General features: G+C 35.2%; 1 protein-coding gene across 2 annotated transcripts in view; it reads left to right on the top strand.

The window, feature by feature from the left end:
* The first annotated feature begins 610 nt into the window (after positions 1-610).
* EMCN (endomucin) overlaps positions 611-17,128 on the top strand; it is a 51,337-nt gene continuing 34,819 nt past the window's right edge. For both annotated transcript variants that reach the window (XM_072405626.1, XM_072405625.1), the window contains exons 1-3: positions 611-757; positions 9,079-9,135; positions 15,883-15,954. In XM_072405626.1, the coding sequence (XP_072261727.1) occupies positions 688-757; positions 9,079-9,135; positions 15,883-15,954 (199 nt within the window). In that variant the 5' untranslated portion in view covers positions 611-687. The remainder of the gene's footprint in view (positions 758-9,078; positions 9,136-15,882; positions 15,955-17,128) is intronic.

Below are 17,128 nucleotides of genomic sequence, written 5' to 3'. Positions count from 1 at the left end.
TAGCTTTATCTCTGCTTTCACTAAAACTGTTTTGTGTACATACCAAGTATAAACCAAGACACTTTCTAACCATGGGCTGGTGTCATTACCCACTACAGAAATTTGACATTCACAGAATTCCAGTAAACAAATTGGACTCATTTCCTGAAAGGCATATAACTCCATATATCACTAAGAAGAGTTGTACAATGTTTTCCATCATCAACCCTAATTGTTTGCAAATATTCATTAAACATATGGCAACATTTTTTAATTAAAACTATTTTATGACTTAGATGAAGATCGGTTTACATTTTTGAGGATTTCCATAAAGAAATCCCAAAGTTCTCTTTTTTCTCACAACTGTTTACCAAAACCATGTGTAAAGCACTAGCGTGAGGACAAGAAAAAAATAATATGCATTTATGTAGTCACAATTTCCTGAGACATAACTGTGTCAGTACTGACATAGTTAAAAATTTATAATTTTATTAAGAACAACACGTCTGTAAGCCAAATGAAAGGAGTTTCCTGTGAAGAATTTAAACAATACATCCCCAAAGTCCTGAACTCCCAGCAGGAGGTTGTGCATTTCCTCCAGTTCCTTATCAGCCCTAAAATAAGCAAAAAGAGGCCGAGCATGTACACACCTTTTCCACACGATAAGTCCTGCCCTACTACAGGAAAAAATGGGATAATGCACAGGGGATGTTAGAAAGAGCCATGAAGCCCTTCGGAGCTGCAGCTGTGTTCTTGGCTGTCATTAACCTGCTGACAGGTAACACTCTTATCTTTGATCACTTACACATTATTGTTCAGTTTATTACTTTAGTACTCTATATACTTGTCTGCTGTCTGTTCTGCCCTGGCATTTCATTCCGCTAGGCAAGTGTGCCTAATCCATGTGATCTGACATACTTCAAGTCACTATGGGGTCTATTTATGAAGCCGTGAATCTGACATTCCCTGGTGGTAATCTAGGTAATCCAGGTCAATGTGTTTTAATAGCAGTAACTGATTCCCCACCAGGCAATGTTTAAATGAATGTCACTTATGGTGCTTCATTATTCTACCCCTATAAGTCATTAAAATTGAACATAATATATATTTCACATATGTATGCAGATCTGGTAATTATAGGAGTATATTGTGAACAGAAGCGAAGTGCCTTGACTTCAAACATCCAATCACATTAAAGGAACTTTCTATATTTCATGTCCCACGGAAAGTGATTAGATGCTCAGTTCAAACTTTAAATGTCTAGATGATGGAATATTCCACTGGGAAATATAATTATGTGATATGATGTAAACTATGCAAAATGTACAGGTTTGGTTCAAAATATGCTTTACCGCTAAAAATGGCTAAAGAGGTTGCAATATATGTAAATTAGACATCTATTGGAAATTGTTTCATATATCTGTCATATGTTACAACTAAAGTAATTGGCTTTAATGTCATAAAGTGTATTTACTAACTTAAACCTAATTCAAGACCTACTTCTTATAAGAAACGTTCCCGTCTAAAAAATGTGTTACTGTTAAGTTTTGCTAAATTAATGATATAATACTGACTCTAAACTTTATGATTGTGAAAATGTACACTTTTACTGATAATTGAATAAAATTTTATAATCTTGTGTTCCTATGAGTAGTGGTTCAGTTCAGTATTCATTAACTTGGACCTACTAAGGGTTTGGAAGGCCCATGGGTTGATTTCTCCTAATGACATTTGGCATAATATGGCATTTTTTATGTTTTGGAAAATAATTGCTAAACAATTTAATTATTAATGTAATCACACAAAATAATGCTGAAACTTTTAAAAGAGTACTTTCCTTAACACCCAAGACACGATTGGCATATTTTATTAGAATGTGCAATACTTTAAGACCATTTAGAGCATTGTTTTTTATATGAGTGGTAGCTGAATCAACACCTGCAGACTTTACACCTTCTTACTGACCATAAGGAAGCCAAATCATATTTTTCGAGTAGAGATAATGGGTCTGATTTATTAAAGCTCACCAAGGCTGGAGAAGATACACTTTCACCACTGAACCTGTGTGATCTAGCAAACCTGGAATAGATCTAGTCCGGGATTTAAAACATTTACTAACAAATAGCAAATGACTTATTAAATCCATTCCAGGTTTGCTGGATCACCCAGCTTCACTGATGAAAGTGTACCTTCTCCAGCTATGGAAAGCTTTATTAAATCAGGTCCAATAAGACAATGCACAGTAAATCAATTCAAACAGTTGTTGCCACTTAGCTACAAAGCTAAATGTGACTGTGTCTTCCCATGGACCACTCCCCAGTAAGGTATACAGATCTGTTTTCCCTTGTTTCCTCCCTGTTCTATCAAATCCCATTTTCCTGTGCTTTAAAGATGTGAAGATTCTGGTGATGGGGATGCATGTGACTCCCCCAATGTGATGGGGTGTGGGCATGAGCGAGTAATTGACAGTGTAATATGTGATTGGGTATAGATGACATTGTCCAGCACAGGTGCATACCCCTGGAGGACTATTGCAGTGGAAAGAATGGATGGGGGAGGTTATGTATTGCTAAAAATGTATGCTTACAGGAAAAGCTGACACTCTGCCAATTAAAAAATACATGGGTCTTTCCCAGATAAATTTTTTTTATTAAGAAAGGTAGTCTCAATGGTCTTTGTTGTTGGTTTTTATGTTCCTGTGTTTGCTTGTCTATATCCAACTGCAATTCTTCACTGATAATAATTCAACCAATACATTCAGACCTTCTGATCTGTATACCCTGGTTGGTTACTCAAAAAGTTTTAAAACTACTGTATTGTTATAAAAAATAAACAACTAGCATTTTCCAAATGGAAAGACAACAGTCTATATTTTTATCTTTGTAATCATATTTTAGATTGCATTTGTATGAATATTCTGTTGATCCCAGAGATAAGAGTGACTGGGTGTGGTGAACACTCATCCCCCTGGTTGTGAATTAGTTGTAAACATTCCCATGGTCAGTTCACTCATTTTCATTATTGAGTATACCACTGTCTAGTCTACCCCTGGGAGGCCATCATTCATGCCCTCATCCCTTCAACTCAACCTAATGGCTGCAGTGAGGAGGGTTTCTAGTGGGATTTTGTTATGATGCTAATGAACACCTAGTTTGGTTAAAGTAAGGTAAGGATCATCCATCGGGTAATTACGTTAAAGCCTAGGACCCATTGGAAGTCCAGGGGGCCCAGCTTCCCCTTTATATTCTTTCAGGAAAGCTACATAATTACATAATCTGTTAGGTTAAAAAAAGACATCAAGTTCACCCACTAAGGACATAAACATATGCCTGATAAAAAATGAATATACATATTTGACCCAGAGGAAGGCAAAAAAAACTCTGGTACAATTTTCAAAGCATAGGGGATAGTATAGGGGACCAAGGAGTACACTTGGTGTCATTTCACAAGGGAGGATACACTTATAGCAGTTTGAGTCTGATGGAGGCATGTTAGTGTGGACCATTTAAATGGGTCAACTCACCTGTGTATATTACGGGTCTGAAAAAAAATGGGGGAGGAGGGGCAAGGCTGCAACCTGGCTTAAGGCCCTATTCTGCCTTAAACCATCTTTGAGCATTAGTTAGGAGAAAAAAGGTGCTTGCCTAGAAATATTAACATTTTTCAACCCCACAATAAATAACCACATTTAGTACCAAAGTATAAGCACCTACTGAAACATTCATAAGATTTCAAACCAAGGACTCTTTAACACCTGGAGTTGGTTAAACATCTACATTTACCATTGTGTTCTATTTTGCTTTGAACTGCCTGTTGTGGTAGAGATACATAAGTAACTGTAAATGTACATGGAGACCCAGGGTGGAGGTACAATAGCTCTAGAACGATGTTATGCCTACTACAGATCTGGTTTTGTTCAGGACAAGGTTATCAAACTCTAATTCTCAAATGCCAGGATCAACAGTATTTCTCTAATTGACAGAAGAAAATTTAGTAAGGTGTGGTATACAATCAGAGTGTGTGGTAAGGTGTGGTATACAATCAGAGTGTGTGGTAAGGTGTGGTATACAATCAGAAACTGTTTATATGAAAATCTTGCATGTGGTTCTTAAGGACTGGAATAGGACACCTTTGATTTACAAGTATAGCACCCAAGACACAGCAATGATGTATTTTTATAACAAGCTGTCCTTTCTTTTATGGCAGAAATAATATAATATTGACTGGAGTCTTGATTGAGCATTATTACTGAATATAATTAGAAAACATAGTAAAATGCTAACATTTTTTAGGACTTGTTTTGCATCCAAATTTTCCATTTTCAACAAAAAATACTCAAGATTACTAAGACGTTATCACAGTTAAAGGCATATGGTTTTTATTTTCCTTTACGTGCATGGATGGAAATTTGTTTGCTTTTATTTTCTTTCCTATTTTTATTGTAGTCTGTGTGAACGTTCTCATGAGAACTCAATGTTAAAGAAAATCAAAAATTTTGAGTTGCCATTGTAATGCAATCTTCCAAAGGGAACACTATTGTTCTGGTGACAACTTTCTAAAATAGGATTTCCCTTATTTTGTGGATCTCCTTGTTTCCTGTTGTTTTTATGCTATAGAGACGGTAGAAGGTAAAATCTCCCTAACAGGACAAAAAAACCTGAAGAGTTTTTTTAGCCATTGCCTAATCCATAGGCTCTATTTATAACACAGGGAATCAGACATTCCCTCAAACATTCCCTTATGTGATTCTAACAGGTCCATGCGTTTCATTTGCAGTAATTGATTTCCACCAAAGAATATCAGATTTAATGTTTTATCAATAAATCTCTAAAACTACAATCATTTTCTTTTTGAAAATACTTATCTTTTGCCTAATTTTACTGTATAGAATGACATTAATGTGGTGGAATTTGAGAAATGTGTGCCCTTTTACTCCTATGCTGTCATTGCTTTATTTATGTAACAGGAAAGACTGTGATAGGCACACCCATGCAGCTCTCGTTATGAGGTTAGCAGCTCATACGCTTGGTATGCTGAACTGGTATTAGTGGTGGGCTGGTATTACAAACACTTTAATCAGAAAAAAAGGAAATCAAGGCGTATCAATTGCCGGTGGAGTTGATTTTTCATGATTTGTTCAACTATGTTGTCAAGGTTCACAGCTGGTTTTGATAACAACGATCAAAGGAAAACGACAGTGATATCATGTTAGAAGCTGGAGGAGAAAAGGGCAAAGTCAGTGATCAGGGGAATCATTGGTTATTTCTAGGGCTTGTTCACATTTTACAAAAAGACCAAGAAACTGGGGACTTTTCAGGCATTCATTCTCCAAAGACATATACTCATAGTTAAAAATTACAATATAATTCCATTCTCTGGATGGAGCCCATTACAGGATTTGACTGTAGCAGACATTACTTACAGAATGGGAACAATTGGAAAGATTTTCTTGATTCTCAACATTGCCTTTAAATTTTGGGAAACCTATTTGGGGTTGCCCGCCTCCTCTGTGGACACTTTGGGTCTGATTTATTAAAGCTCTCCAAAGCTGGAGAGGATACACAAACATATACACAATACAAACCTGGAATGGATTTCCAAGTCATTTGCCATTTGCTAGCAAATATTTTGAATCCTGGACTAGATCAATTCAGGTTTGCTGGATCACCCAGCTTCACTGGTGAAAGTGTATCCTCTCCAGCCTTGGAGAGCTTTAATAAATCATGCCCTTTGCACCTATTTTCCGATGTTTAGGCTGAAGGAACCACTGCTGACTTGCATGCATTATGCAAAGAGACTTTTAATTCCAGGTCTCAACAATTCCTGAAGAAGCAGATGATAATGGAAAGGTAATGGAAGACTTGCAGCTATAAATAGGAAAAAGGCAGGATCATTGTTTGGGTTGCAATATTGCATTGCAAGTCTCATCAAGGTATATTACAATGCATAGAAATGCTTTAATAATACATTTTGCAATTGTTGCTTTATAAGCCTTGCCAGCCTCTGGTAACAAGAAAAGCTCCTGTATAAAAACATAAAAATTTGTGTCAACACATGTATGGAACGCATGAAAATGTGCAGTTTAAATTGCATAATAATAAATGAAAACATAAAAGCATATAGCATATGTGTAAATGTTGTAGTGTAACAATATGTAACTATAAAAAATATATTATTATTAATCTTTAAATTATTATTATCTTCTGCCATATTGTTTCAGCTTAAAAATTTTTGTTTTTTTGCTTTTAAATTGTTCTGCTGTTGTTTGGCAAATAGGCATTCAGCATCTCATCCATTTCTGGAAACTATATTTGCATGGAAACCGTTCATTGAATTAACAATACAAACAACTGTGTAAATGGATTTATGTAAGATGCTTTTTTTTGTAGTCAAGACATTATTCAGCTATTATTTTGTCTATGACTTTAGTAAGTGTAGTCACAGAGTCAAAATGGATAATAAACCATAAATATAAACTGGAGAGTAAAGATTGTGTTCATGTCACTATGCTACGCACAAACACACATTGCCGATTAACGTTCCTGCAATTGTTAGTACATGAAGCTCTATTCAAAGAAAATCTCTTAAGTGCTGCCAATTCTCTAAGCTGGCCCTTTTCCTCTTTCATCTTTTTGTGATTCACAGACAACATAAAAGGAAAAAAACCAGAAACAAATATGGAATAAAAAAAACATAATGTGAGCATATCATTTAATGAACAGGAAGGTAGTAGTGGCACACCTAATGAATGGCCTGATTAAATAACAATTGTTTGTTCATATAGTGTGCCCTCCATAAACAGATAACAGATTTAACAATTAGATGGCAGACATTAAACAATTAGGTGGCAGTTCCCACTTGTCTTCAATAAAGATGTGATTAGACTATAATTCTTGCATTCTGTTGCCATACAGTGTCATAGGTACTGCCTGAATCTTGCTTTCAAGATTCAAGATATTAATCCGACTTTATCCTTGGCTATGTTACAAAAGAGCCCCCACTGGGGCATTGGCTCTACATGGAAGGTTTATGTTAGCTGAATTCACCTTGTTGCATCATATTGAGAAAATTCTTTATTTTGTAAATCCTACATGTGATTTTATGGTCAACTGAATAAAAGTAAGTGCAATCTATATTGTGTACTAGGCACATAAGTGCCACCTTGCCAAGGGATTTTACAACTGCTGGTAGTCATCTGTCAAAACAACAGCTCAGACTTGACCTGCTGCAATACTGATAGTGCTTCTGTATAAAAGAAGCATGACACTTTCCTTTTACTTATCCATAATGGGTATAACTGATAGCAACTCTTGGTCTAGGTTGAAATACATTGCAACGTGTAACATATTTAATCAAGGAGACTAGAATGATGATGCCATCATGATTGTAAGCTTGAGGATGTTTAAATGGTAATGAATCATACGAAGCAGTCTGAATAATTTAGAACAATACTTCTCAGTCAGTTACATCTCTGCTGTACTTCCAAATGAAGTATTAAGTCCTTGCACCAGCAGGATCTTCATAAAAAAAAAATTCATAAAAACAACATAAAAATGTAATCACTAGCTTATATGTGTAAAGTTCTTAGTCTACCACTTTCTATAGAGTGGGTAAGAGTTAGCATTGCTGTTGGTATGTACCGTGTCTTTTTTAGGGACCCCCCCCTCCCCATCCCGGTGAAGGGTGTGGCAAGGACAGGAAGCAAAAAGATGTTTCTCTAGTACAGACAGAAATGGCAAAAAGATGTTTTCTGTACCATTGAGACCTTCACTGATGCAGGAAATGTGGGGAGATCTGCCCAAGGAGGACACAGACAGCAAAAATAAATCTTGAAAGAAGTTCTGATTTATACCCACTGTATTGGAAGCAAAAAAAGGCCTTGGCTGGAGTTGGTCTTTAGGGATCCAAAATGTAACCTTCATGTTAAAACTAAATAATAGCATGACCCCAACCAAGCTATTAACTAACCCCTGACAACTATATAACTTCTTGTTTTAGATACCGACTCTCCTTGTCCTATTTTTGGTGAATCAAAGACAAATGTTCTTGTGGACTGGCCCTTGGTGTCCTCACAATGCAGGACTGATGGCAAGGGCAAACTGTCTGTGACTGCAGCACAGGTTAGCTAATGGGAGAGGCTGGGGGGACCATGGATGTGATTGCATGGACAAGGAGACTGCAGCAGCCCAGTAATATGTTCAATAAAACCTGCTTTTACATCCCTCCTAGACATAAATTACCTTTTAAACTTTGGAGTCCCACTGCAAGTTTTTTTTAAGTTTTTGCAGTTGCAGATCATTTATCGTGTGTCCCAGTTATTACTGCTTCTCTTCTCGCTGAAAATGGTCATGAAAAAAAAAGCCATGAAAAAAAAGTAATTTGTTAGGGTTGATCTTGATGTACGCATCATTGCAACCAACTAAGGGAACTAATTTATATTAGCTATAAACCTTTTATGTCCAATACTAATTGGCTGATCAAGACAGAAATAAATTACAATTTGCATGAAAAAATAATATGAAAAATATGAAGAATATTATGAAATTTTGTTGATATGGTCTTTTTTTTATTCCCATACCTTTTTTTTTTTTAATGTCAGTTCTATAGATATACCATCCTATCAGCCTTGGACTTAAACTGATACCCTGAACCTTTCTACTAATAAAAAAAATGGCCTTCTTCAGACCTTCCTGCACCCAGATTCCTGAATCGTACAAAGCTGTAAAAATACTTTAAAAGGTTTAGTGCTTGTTGGTGCTTATCAGGGTTAAAAATTAAGGAAGCTTGCGTTTAAACACATAAGTTGTGCTCTACTGTGTTGCTGAAACTATTCAGCCGCCCAAATATAAATAAAGGCTTCCTGGCACAGGATGATCTCATGTAAACTTGAATAGGAACTTGAATGTTTTTAAAATCAGATTGTGTGCAAGTTCACCCTTTTTGAATAAAATGTTTACTTGAACTGTATATATAGCAATGTACTTCTATAATGTATACATTTTACAGAATTATTTTAACTGCCAACGTGTATAATGTGTCACAATATAATTGTAGATTTTGTTTATGATTATATTCCTTTTTTCTTCATTATTTGCATAGTGTCATCCAGCAGTGGCAGTGATCCAGAACCTTCAAGCCCACAAACAACAACACCAGGTAAAGAAACTTTACTTTACTGTACTACTGTATTCTTTTTCTTTATTTATCCTTTTGTTTGTCAAACACACTCCTCAACTTTGAATTAAATAACCTAAGCATGCATTGTAAGTACTCTGATTTTATCAGGCCATGATAGCTATGAAATAGTAGAAAGGTCTCACACCTGTACACTCTCATATTATAACTTTTTTTGGATTTTTGCTTTAAAATACCTACTTTAGTTTTTTGTCCTCCCACAGTAGTGACTAGTGCTGCCGAGGGAGCATGTAGGACCAAGTGTGTAATGACGTACTAATGAGAGCCCAGAGTCTAAGGCTACGTACACATGTGCAATAATTGTCATTAGAAAGGATCTTTCACGATCCTTTACAGCGACAAGTGACTGCCCAATGCATGAACCAGCATGTACATACAGCAACGCTCCATGGAGAGGGGAGGGGGAGAACAACGGAGTGGCACCCGCTGCGCCCCCCCCCTTCACTTTAATTACGATTGTTCACTGTGGATCCACTAGGAAGGTCGTTCGGACAAGGAGCTCTGTACACACGCCAGATTCTCGTTCGATATCAGCCCTGAACCGATTATCGGACGAGAACCATTGCACGTTTGTATGTAGCCTAACCCTGCTGCCTATTGCATGGTGCAATTATGTTTTAGCCCCCTACACAATTCCTATAACAAGAAAGTGGAAGCAAGCCTGTAAAAATTAAAATTAATAAATAAAAGTTTTTAATGCAATGTCTATGCAGTGAATATCTGTATATGTGACTTTAAATAGACTTTGATAATTGCTTATTTTTCCAAAAGTTACAGTGAATCGATGCTTTTTACAGTTGGAAATAACAAAGTTTGCTAACCAAAATCTGTCTTTAAATGGTGACAAGAACCATAATCTTACAATAACTTTTCTGTAAAGGAAATTATCCATGACTGTCTGCCAGTTTTTTTGTGCTCAGTGCCTTGTACTAGAAAACACATTATAACTGGCTGTTCCTGTAATCCAATTATTAAAAAAGATTTCTAGGTTTACTTTTTCGTTTTCATGACGTCAATAGAGTAAATATATATTTATCATAATAAACTACAGGAATATAAAAAATTACTTGACTAGACATAGCAGCAATGTAATAAACTCTTTGATACCCGATGATGTATGAATCCTGATCTTTCCTTATTATTCATATATTTAATTGTTTGCTTCCGGATTCTGTTTTGCTAATATTCAAAATACTATTGCCAGTCCATTTTTGCTATCATTATCTACAAATCTCTTCCAGAGACTATAAGGTTGGCAGATTATTTTTTTTTGGTTCAGTCTTTTTATGAATAATAATGCCTGCTATATATGGGGGTACTTGTAAATTTTATTGATAATCAGTCCATCCACTAAATCATTTCTCATTTAACGGAAACATAAATCCTATTGTTTGGACTAAGAATGGACATTTTTCACTCATTGTTAATATGAGCTCAGTCTAAGTCCTTTTTTTGAGAGGGATTCAATTCATACCTGTAGTGAAAGCCTTAAGGGTTTGTTTTTTAGCCTACAGACAGACTTTATACAGCATGTATTTTAAAATTTAGTTATCCAAATAGCCCTGCTGCATATAACCCCAACATTTGAGTAAGGTGAAAGTTTAACAGGTTGTCTAGTACAGTGGACCGTGGGAAATTATCCAATTACGATTGTTGAGTGTCTGTACTGTAGTGACTGGCAGAGTAATGTAATACTCTTCCATGCCAGTGGGTGGCAGTAGGTAGATTATTTGCCTTGTTTATTCTTAGAGACAAGAGAATTAGCTACAGAGTGTCATTTTGTAACATGTTTTATTTGTGGTGTGTCTCAGGATTTTTTCAATGTAAAAAATGTGCGGTGGCTCCAAAAAGTTTGAAAAACACTGGTCTAGTATATATCTAAAAGGCAGGGCAAGAATATTATGGCTATTACAACTATTTCTCCTTCCATTACTGCATTTTTTATTTTGATTTCTCAGTCTTTTAAGGCAAAGAAGGATAAAGGATTATTATGTTTTAAAATAATTTGTTAAGTCAGCAAGTTTAATTTGCAAAAATTGAGCTTATTTCCATAGGAAAAAAGTATCCACTCTTGCACATCCCAATTTATCATGTCCTACTGAACTTGTTCATGTAAAATTAAAGATTTTTCATTGTTTGAATACGCCTTTTCTTCTTCTTTTAAAAAAATTAACCCTGTTAAATTTTGAGATCACTAAAGATCAAATAAAATCTGTTTCGGGGTTTGCTTCTGTTTCCTCCATACAGTTCAAAGTAAGTTTGTTGCCAATGCACCTTATAATCAATGTAAATGTAAATTGTCCTACTGAACTTGTTCATGTAAAATTAAAGATTTTTCATTGTTTGAATACGCCTTTTCTTCTTCTTTTAAAAAAATTAACCCTGTTAAATTTTGAGATCACTAAAGATCAAATAAAATCTGTTTCGGGGTTTGCTTCTGTTTCCTCCATACAGTTCAAAGTAAGTTTGTTGCCAATGCACCTTATAATCAATGTAAATGTAAATGTAAATACGTGCAGACACATCTGTAATGGTAATGTTAATGCATAGAAGCATTCAGCTGTCAAGTTCATTAGCAAGGTTAACTAATTTTGGAATAAATAATATTATACATTGACAGACTTTTAATGGGCTGTCAAAAAATGTATATACAATATTTACTACATTTAGGCATTTAAAGTATATCCCAATGGAAACTCAGTTTTAAAAAATCAAAAGCATTCCTGTGACTGATACATAGCTGAGTTACTCTTTTTTTTTTTTGGTGACGTGATTCTCACTCCAAAACAAATACATTTCAATATGGTGTCTGTCAGCCAGAAGCCACATTGCTTACATCATTGCTACAATATCACATCTGCACATGGGTCAGTTCCCTTCTTAGTTCCATAGTGATCATTCCACTGAGATAAGTTTCTGCACAATGGTGAGAAATGTGTTACTCTTGCAGATTAGACACCACTTTAACTCATGATTTCCACATTACAAAGCTGCTGTATGCCACTAGGCTTTGAATGCATGCTGTACAGGAAAAGTAAACAATATAACACAATCAACTATCTGTAAACACATTTTAATTAGATGACAGTGTTGATGTTTGGGCTTCGCATAAAAATTGGTATATCTATATATTAATACATTGAAATGTATTCAGAAAATAGATATAAATAGAATCATTCATTCAAAAAAAATAAAATTGTACAGTATATAATTTTTATATATAATATATATATATATATATATATATATATATATATATATATATAGCTCTACTCCAGTTCAGATTGGTCACCAACCTATCCATAACCTTTCATTCAGACAGCATCACTTTGCTTTATTTTCTTGAAAACATTATCAGATGTTGACTGATGCAAATGAGTAGAGCTTTGGCTCACAGTATTTATTCTAAGTGCTTCTATCAGGGAGGTTACATAAATCTGACATCAAGATAAACTCATGTAATATTAAACACATATGTGAGCTGAAACAGAGTTGAAATAAAAAACAGCCACAGCCCCCCTAAATAATAGCTGGTAAATATTACTATTTAGCCCCATTTATTACTTATTATTAAAAGTATCCCATTAGTGATAATGTTTAGACTGCATAGTAGTTGTAGTGGAGCTGATATGTGCAAGCTTCAAAACTTGTAAACAAATCACCAACGCAGACAAGCCGGAAATAGATGATTCACTGATCCAGGTTCCCAGACTTGTGTGAAATAACCACCAAGAAAGCCGAGCAGGAAAAATAAAAAAATAAAAATAACTCCCTATTCTGGTTGTAATAAATGCTCAGGGAATCTGACAATACTATGTTTACATTTCTGTATAGATGACTCTTATTGCATACACAACATAACCAAAGGTTTTTGAACATGTAACCATTCCACCTATATTGACTCATTCATGACCTAACTCACACAACTGCAGTGACATTCTTTTACTTTCCATTTTGCATCAAGTTTTCTGTTCAGCATTTGTTGTCACAGTGATGCTGGACAAGAAGACCTAAAGCTGCAATTCACTCCATAGGTGTTTGGTAGAGCCTATGGGGATCACATGAATACCTCCAAACTAAGCTCACCCAACTATTGACCAAGCTTTTTGGGCACATAGAAGAAGAATTTGACTTCTTTGAATTTTTGCATTTGCTTCCCCCACCTCTTAGATTGTAAGCTCATCTTGGCAGGGTCTTCTCCTCCTTCTATGTCACTGTCTTATTTGCAACCCCTATTTATGTACAGCGCAGTGTAAAATGCTGGTGCTATATAAATATAGTATAATAATAATAATAAAAAAAAATAGGTGTTGTATAACAGTTACTAGTATATACAATTACAGTACTTTTAACATGTGTCATTGTTTTGGTACTTTGGGGAGATGTCCAGGTTTTTTTGGCTATATAATAGGTGTAATTGTCAGGTGTTTAAAAAAAATTGGACATACCTTTTAGATTAGGACGTATCTTTTAGATTGGCCTTTATTGGATTTGTTGAGTGACTGATTCTCTTTAAAGCACTAGTGTGTAACTTAAAAAAAGAATTTCTAATGCTCTATTAAAGGTTAAATATCCAAGGAGTAAAGAGCCAAATGTCTTAATTTCCTCTGCACGTTTACATATTGTTTAGTACTTGTTGCTTCCTGTTAATAATTTAACTAACACATTTAGCTTAATGGATAAAAATCATTAGTTAAACAATGTAAGATATGAGAAGGAAAAGTGTCAGAACAGTTCAAAAAGACACCTTTAATGACCCTGTGTCTGAAAAACACAGTACTTAAAGAGCGAATAAACATGTATGATTTTTTTCATGTGCAATTAGTAACATTAACACAAAATAAAAAAAATGTACTTTAGTAATCAGAAAAAACTGTTACTACTGTACAGGTTTTATTAATTTGTGTAAAGTTTACTGTAAAAGATACTAATTGTAAAAAAAATGTTTAAAACCTTTGAACTGATGATGCAACTCACTAAAAAGAAAAAATATTTTAAATAATGAGAACAAACTTATCTATGCATCCAATAGCCACCATAAACTCTAAGACAAACATTGAGTGTTAAAAACTTACAAAAAGTATACAAAAAGGAGTGCAATGTAAAAACCACAAAAAAGGGTAAAATCCCTCTACTTGTTTATTTTATTATTGTTATCACCTAATTATTTACATTGTGTTATCACCAGTCCACATGCCATAACATCACATGATATTAAGTATTTTCACCATCCTATTACATAACTTGTTTGTTTCTCTACGCGTTTCACCCACTGCTTCATCAGGAGGAACCCATTACAATAGACAAACCTGTAACTTTAAGAAAATGGAGCTGTCAAAACTCCAAGGCAGTCTAGACAGAAGATGAGGCATCCAGTCAATACATTTTTTGACTTTATAAATAATATGAATATCACCCACAGAATTTTGGGCACATGTTTGAGTAAATGGCTTGTCCTGTCCTTGTACCCTGTGCCCCAGGCCTATGTCTATCTAAGCTGGCTGTTAAACTCTCCTCACTTGCCAAATAAATAGGATTGATGGAAAAGTTTATAGTTTTAATAGCAGATCATACGGAGTATGGTGAAACTGTGAAATAAACAAATGATATAGAATTAGAATACAGCATGCAGTGTTTTGTTAACATATAGAATCTATTTTAAACACTGCATTATGTAAGATGTTTCAAATAAGACACATTCTACAAAAGGGGAATGAATGCAAGTTAAATACAGGTTGACATTCAAAAATCTGGTAACCTCCAGACCTCAGGTGCGTCGAATAGTCAAAAGTTCCGGATTTTTGTAGGGTATACTTACCTCCACACACAGGCCTGCCTTCCTCTCGCAGCACCGTGGACATCTGGCACAGTTCCAGGGAACAGGCAGCAGGGACATCTCAATGTGTAGTTAGTGTAGCAAGCAAGACCTAACAGCTGTTTCTGGAGAACAGCGCCATTAAAACATAAGTGACCAAACAGTGTACTACAGTCCCTGTATTGAAAATGTGATCCAAAATTCATGCCGGAAAACTGAAGGAACTGGATTATCTATGGCCGGATTTTCGATTGTCAACCTGTACATAGAACACTGCAAATACAGAAAACAGTGCTAAATAAGTTACCAGCAAATAATGCACCATGCAGATATAAACAGTATGTAGGGTCAGGCCTGCCACATGGTAAAGAAGGAGTGTGGCAGGCTAATAACACAGACATGCATCCCAATATATGCAGTGGTATCAATACCTAGCTGAAAGTAGCAGTGAATCCTCTTCAAAGGCATAGCTAATAAGACGAAGACCTTGATGGTGCTTGTTGCGGGTAAAAGTACTGATCTGAGCATGTCTTTTGGAATGTGAGTATCATAGTGGTACTCTACTTACCAACATGGAATTATTGATCTGAAGTTTAGTGTTCATTCAAAGAACCTATTCATAAAACGAGCATTTAATTCCTGAACTTCAGAGATAACCTCATTATGTTACTAACTGCCCTGAAACTGGAATGAAAAAATTACTCCACACACATGATAAAAAATTCTGTTTGTCACTTGAATGGCCTGTGCTGTTGGATTATAAGGTGGAGGCAGCAGTCGGAGAATATGCAAGGACATTAGTGACTAGATTTGAATACTAGCTTTATTTTGTTTCAAATATTTCAGTAACTCTTTTGTTTTCAGCTTTATTTAAAACCTATTTTCTCTTGCAGCTATCAAAGTTTCACAAGCTCCTTCAACCAGCACGCCACTGATTTCTAACTCACCTACAGGATCAAGCAAACGTAATTATACTTTGTATTATTTTTTTAACTTAACAGTGCATTATTACATTTTGTGTTTTGTTACTCATTGTAATCCAAATCTTAAACAATGCATTAATTTTAAATAGCATTTACAAGTCAATTATTTAGGAGTTGGTGGCACATTTTTTTACCAGAATGTGGCTGGGTAAAATCTATAATTGAATTCTGAGACACATTGTTAGACGTGCAGATGTACATCACCTGAACCCATGGGATATTTTATATGATTCATCCACAGGATATCCTTCCAACCTTGAAGTTAAAATGAATTTCCTATTATTTGTATCACATCATTACTGAACATAGATTTTCAATGACAATTTACTCCCAAACAGTAACATGAAGCATGCATTTTAGAGGTGATTCAGAAAGTACTGATGCTAGACACAGCCAGGCTGATAGACTTTTAGGTTGCTGAGCAGTAATGGCAGCCTTCATACATTTCATGTAAGTAAAGGTTAGTCCCTGTTCACTTGTAGCTTAATTAGAACTAAGAAGGTGTTTAAATGAAAAGTGATATTTCATCAACATTGCAGAACAAGCCCTGCTGAGTGTGGCTAACTACCACTAGGTATACTATGCCCTGGATAAGCGAGAACCTCTACAGACATATCTATTTGGCCTTGAAACATAATTTCAAGTTCTAGCAGCAACAGTTAGCTATCCATAAACTGTCATGGTTGGGTGACCATGGCAAGTATTCTACATATATTTGTTTTATTGTGTTGTTATATGTGACTCTATGGAGATCAGGTCTATGCATACTAATATACCCCACTATTACGGTATAACACTTTAATTTTTTTTATAATTTTATTTTTTATTCAGTGAACAGTCAAAGATACTGGCATAAAACATTAAAACATACAAATCACCAACTGTGTTATCATCTTCCGCATCACAAACATATCATGAACAAACAAGCAGAATGACTGAGCACAGGCAAGTTTCAAAGTATTAACAAAAATAACCAAAGAAAGAAATAGAGAAATAGAAAGGAAAATAAAGGAAGAGGGGGAGGGAGAGGAGGGGGAGGGGCACCCCCCCAGACAAAGCGGAGAAACTCCTGTCTAAACCTGCATAGTACCTGTTGTGGGATATAAACCGGGAGGGTTTGAAGCAAATATAGCAATCTCGGCATAATATTCATTTT

This window comes from Pyxicephalus adspersus, chromosome 3, assembly GCF_032062135.1.
Source record: "Pyxicephalus adspersus chromosome 3, UCB_Pads_2.0, whole genome shotgun sequence".
In the NCBI taxonomy this organism is placed as follows: domain Eukaryota; kingdom Metazoa; phylum Chordata; class Amphibia; order Anura; family Pyxicephalidae; genus Pyxicephalus; species Pyxicephalus adspersus.
The sequence above is the reverse complement of the archived record's forward strand: the minus strand, read 5'-3'. Positions and strand labels throughout refer to the sequence as shown.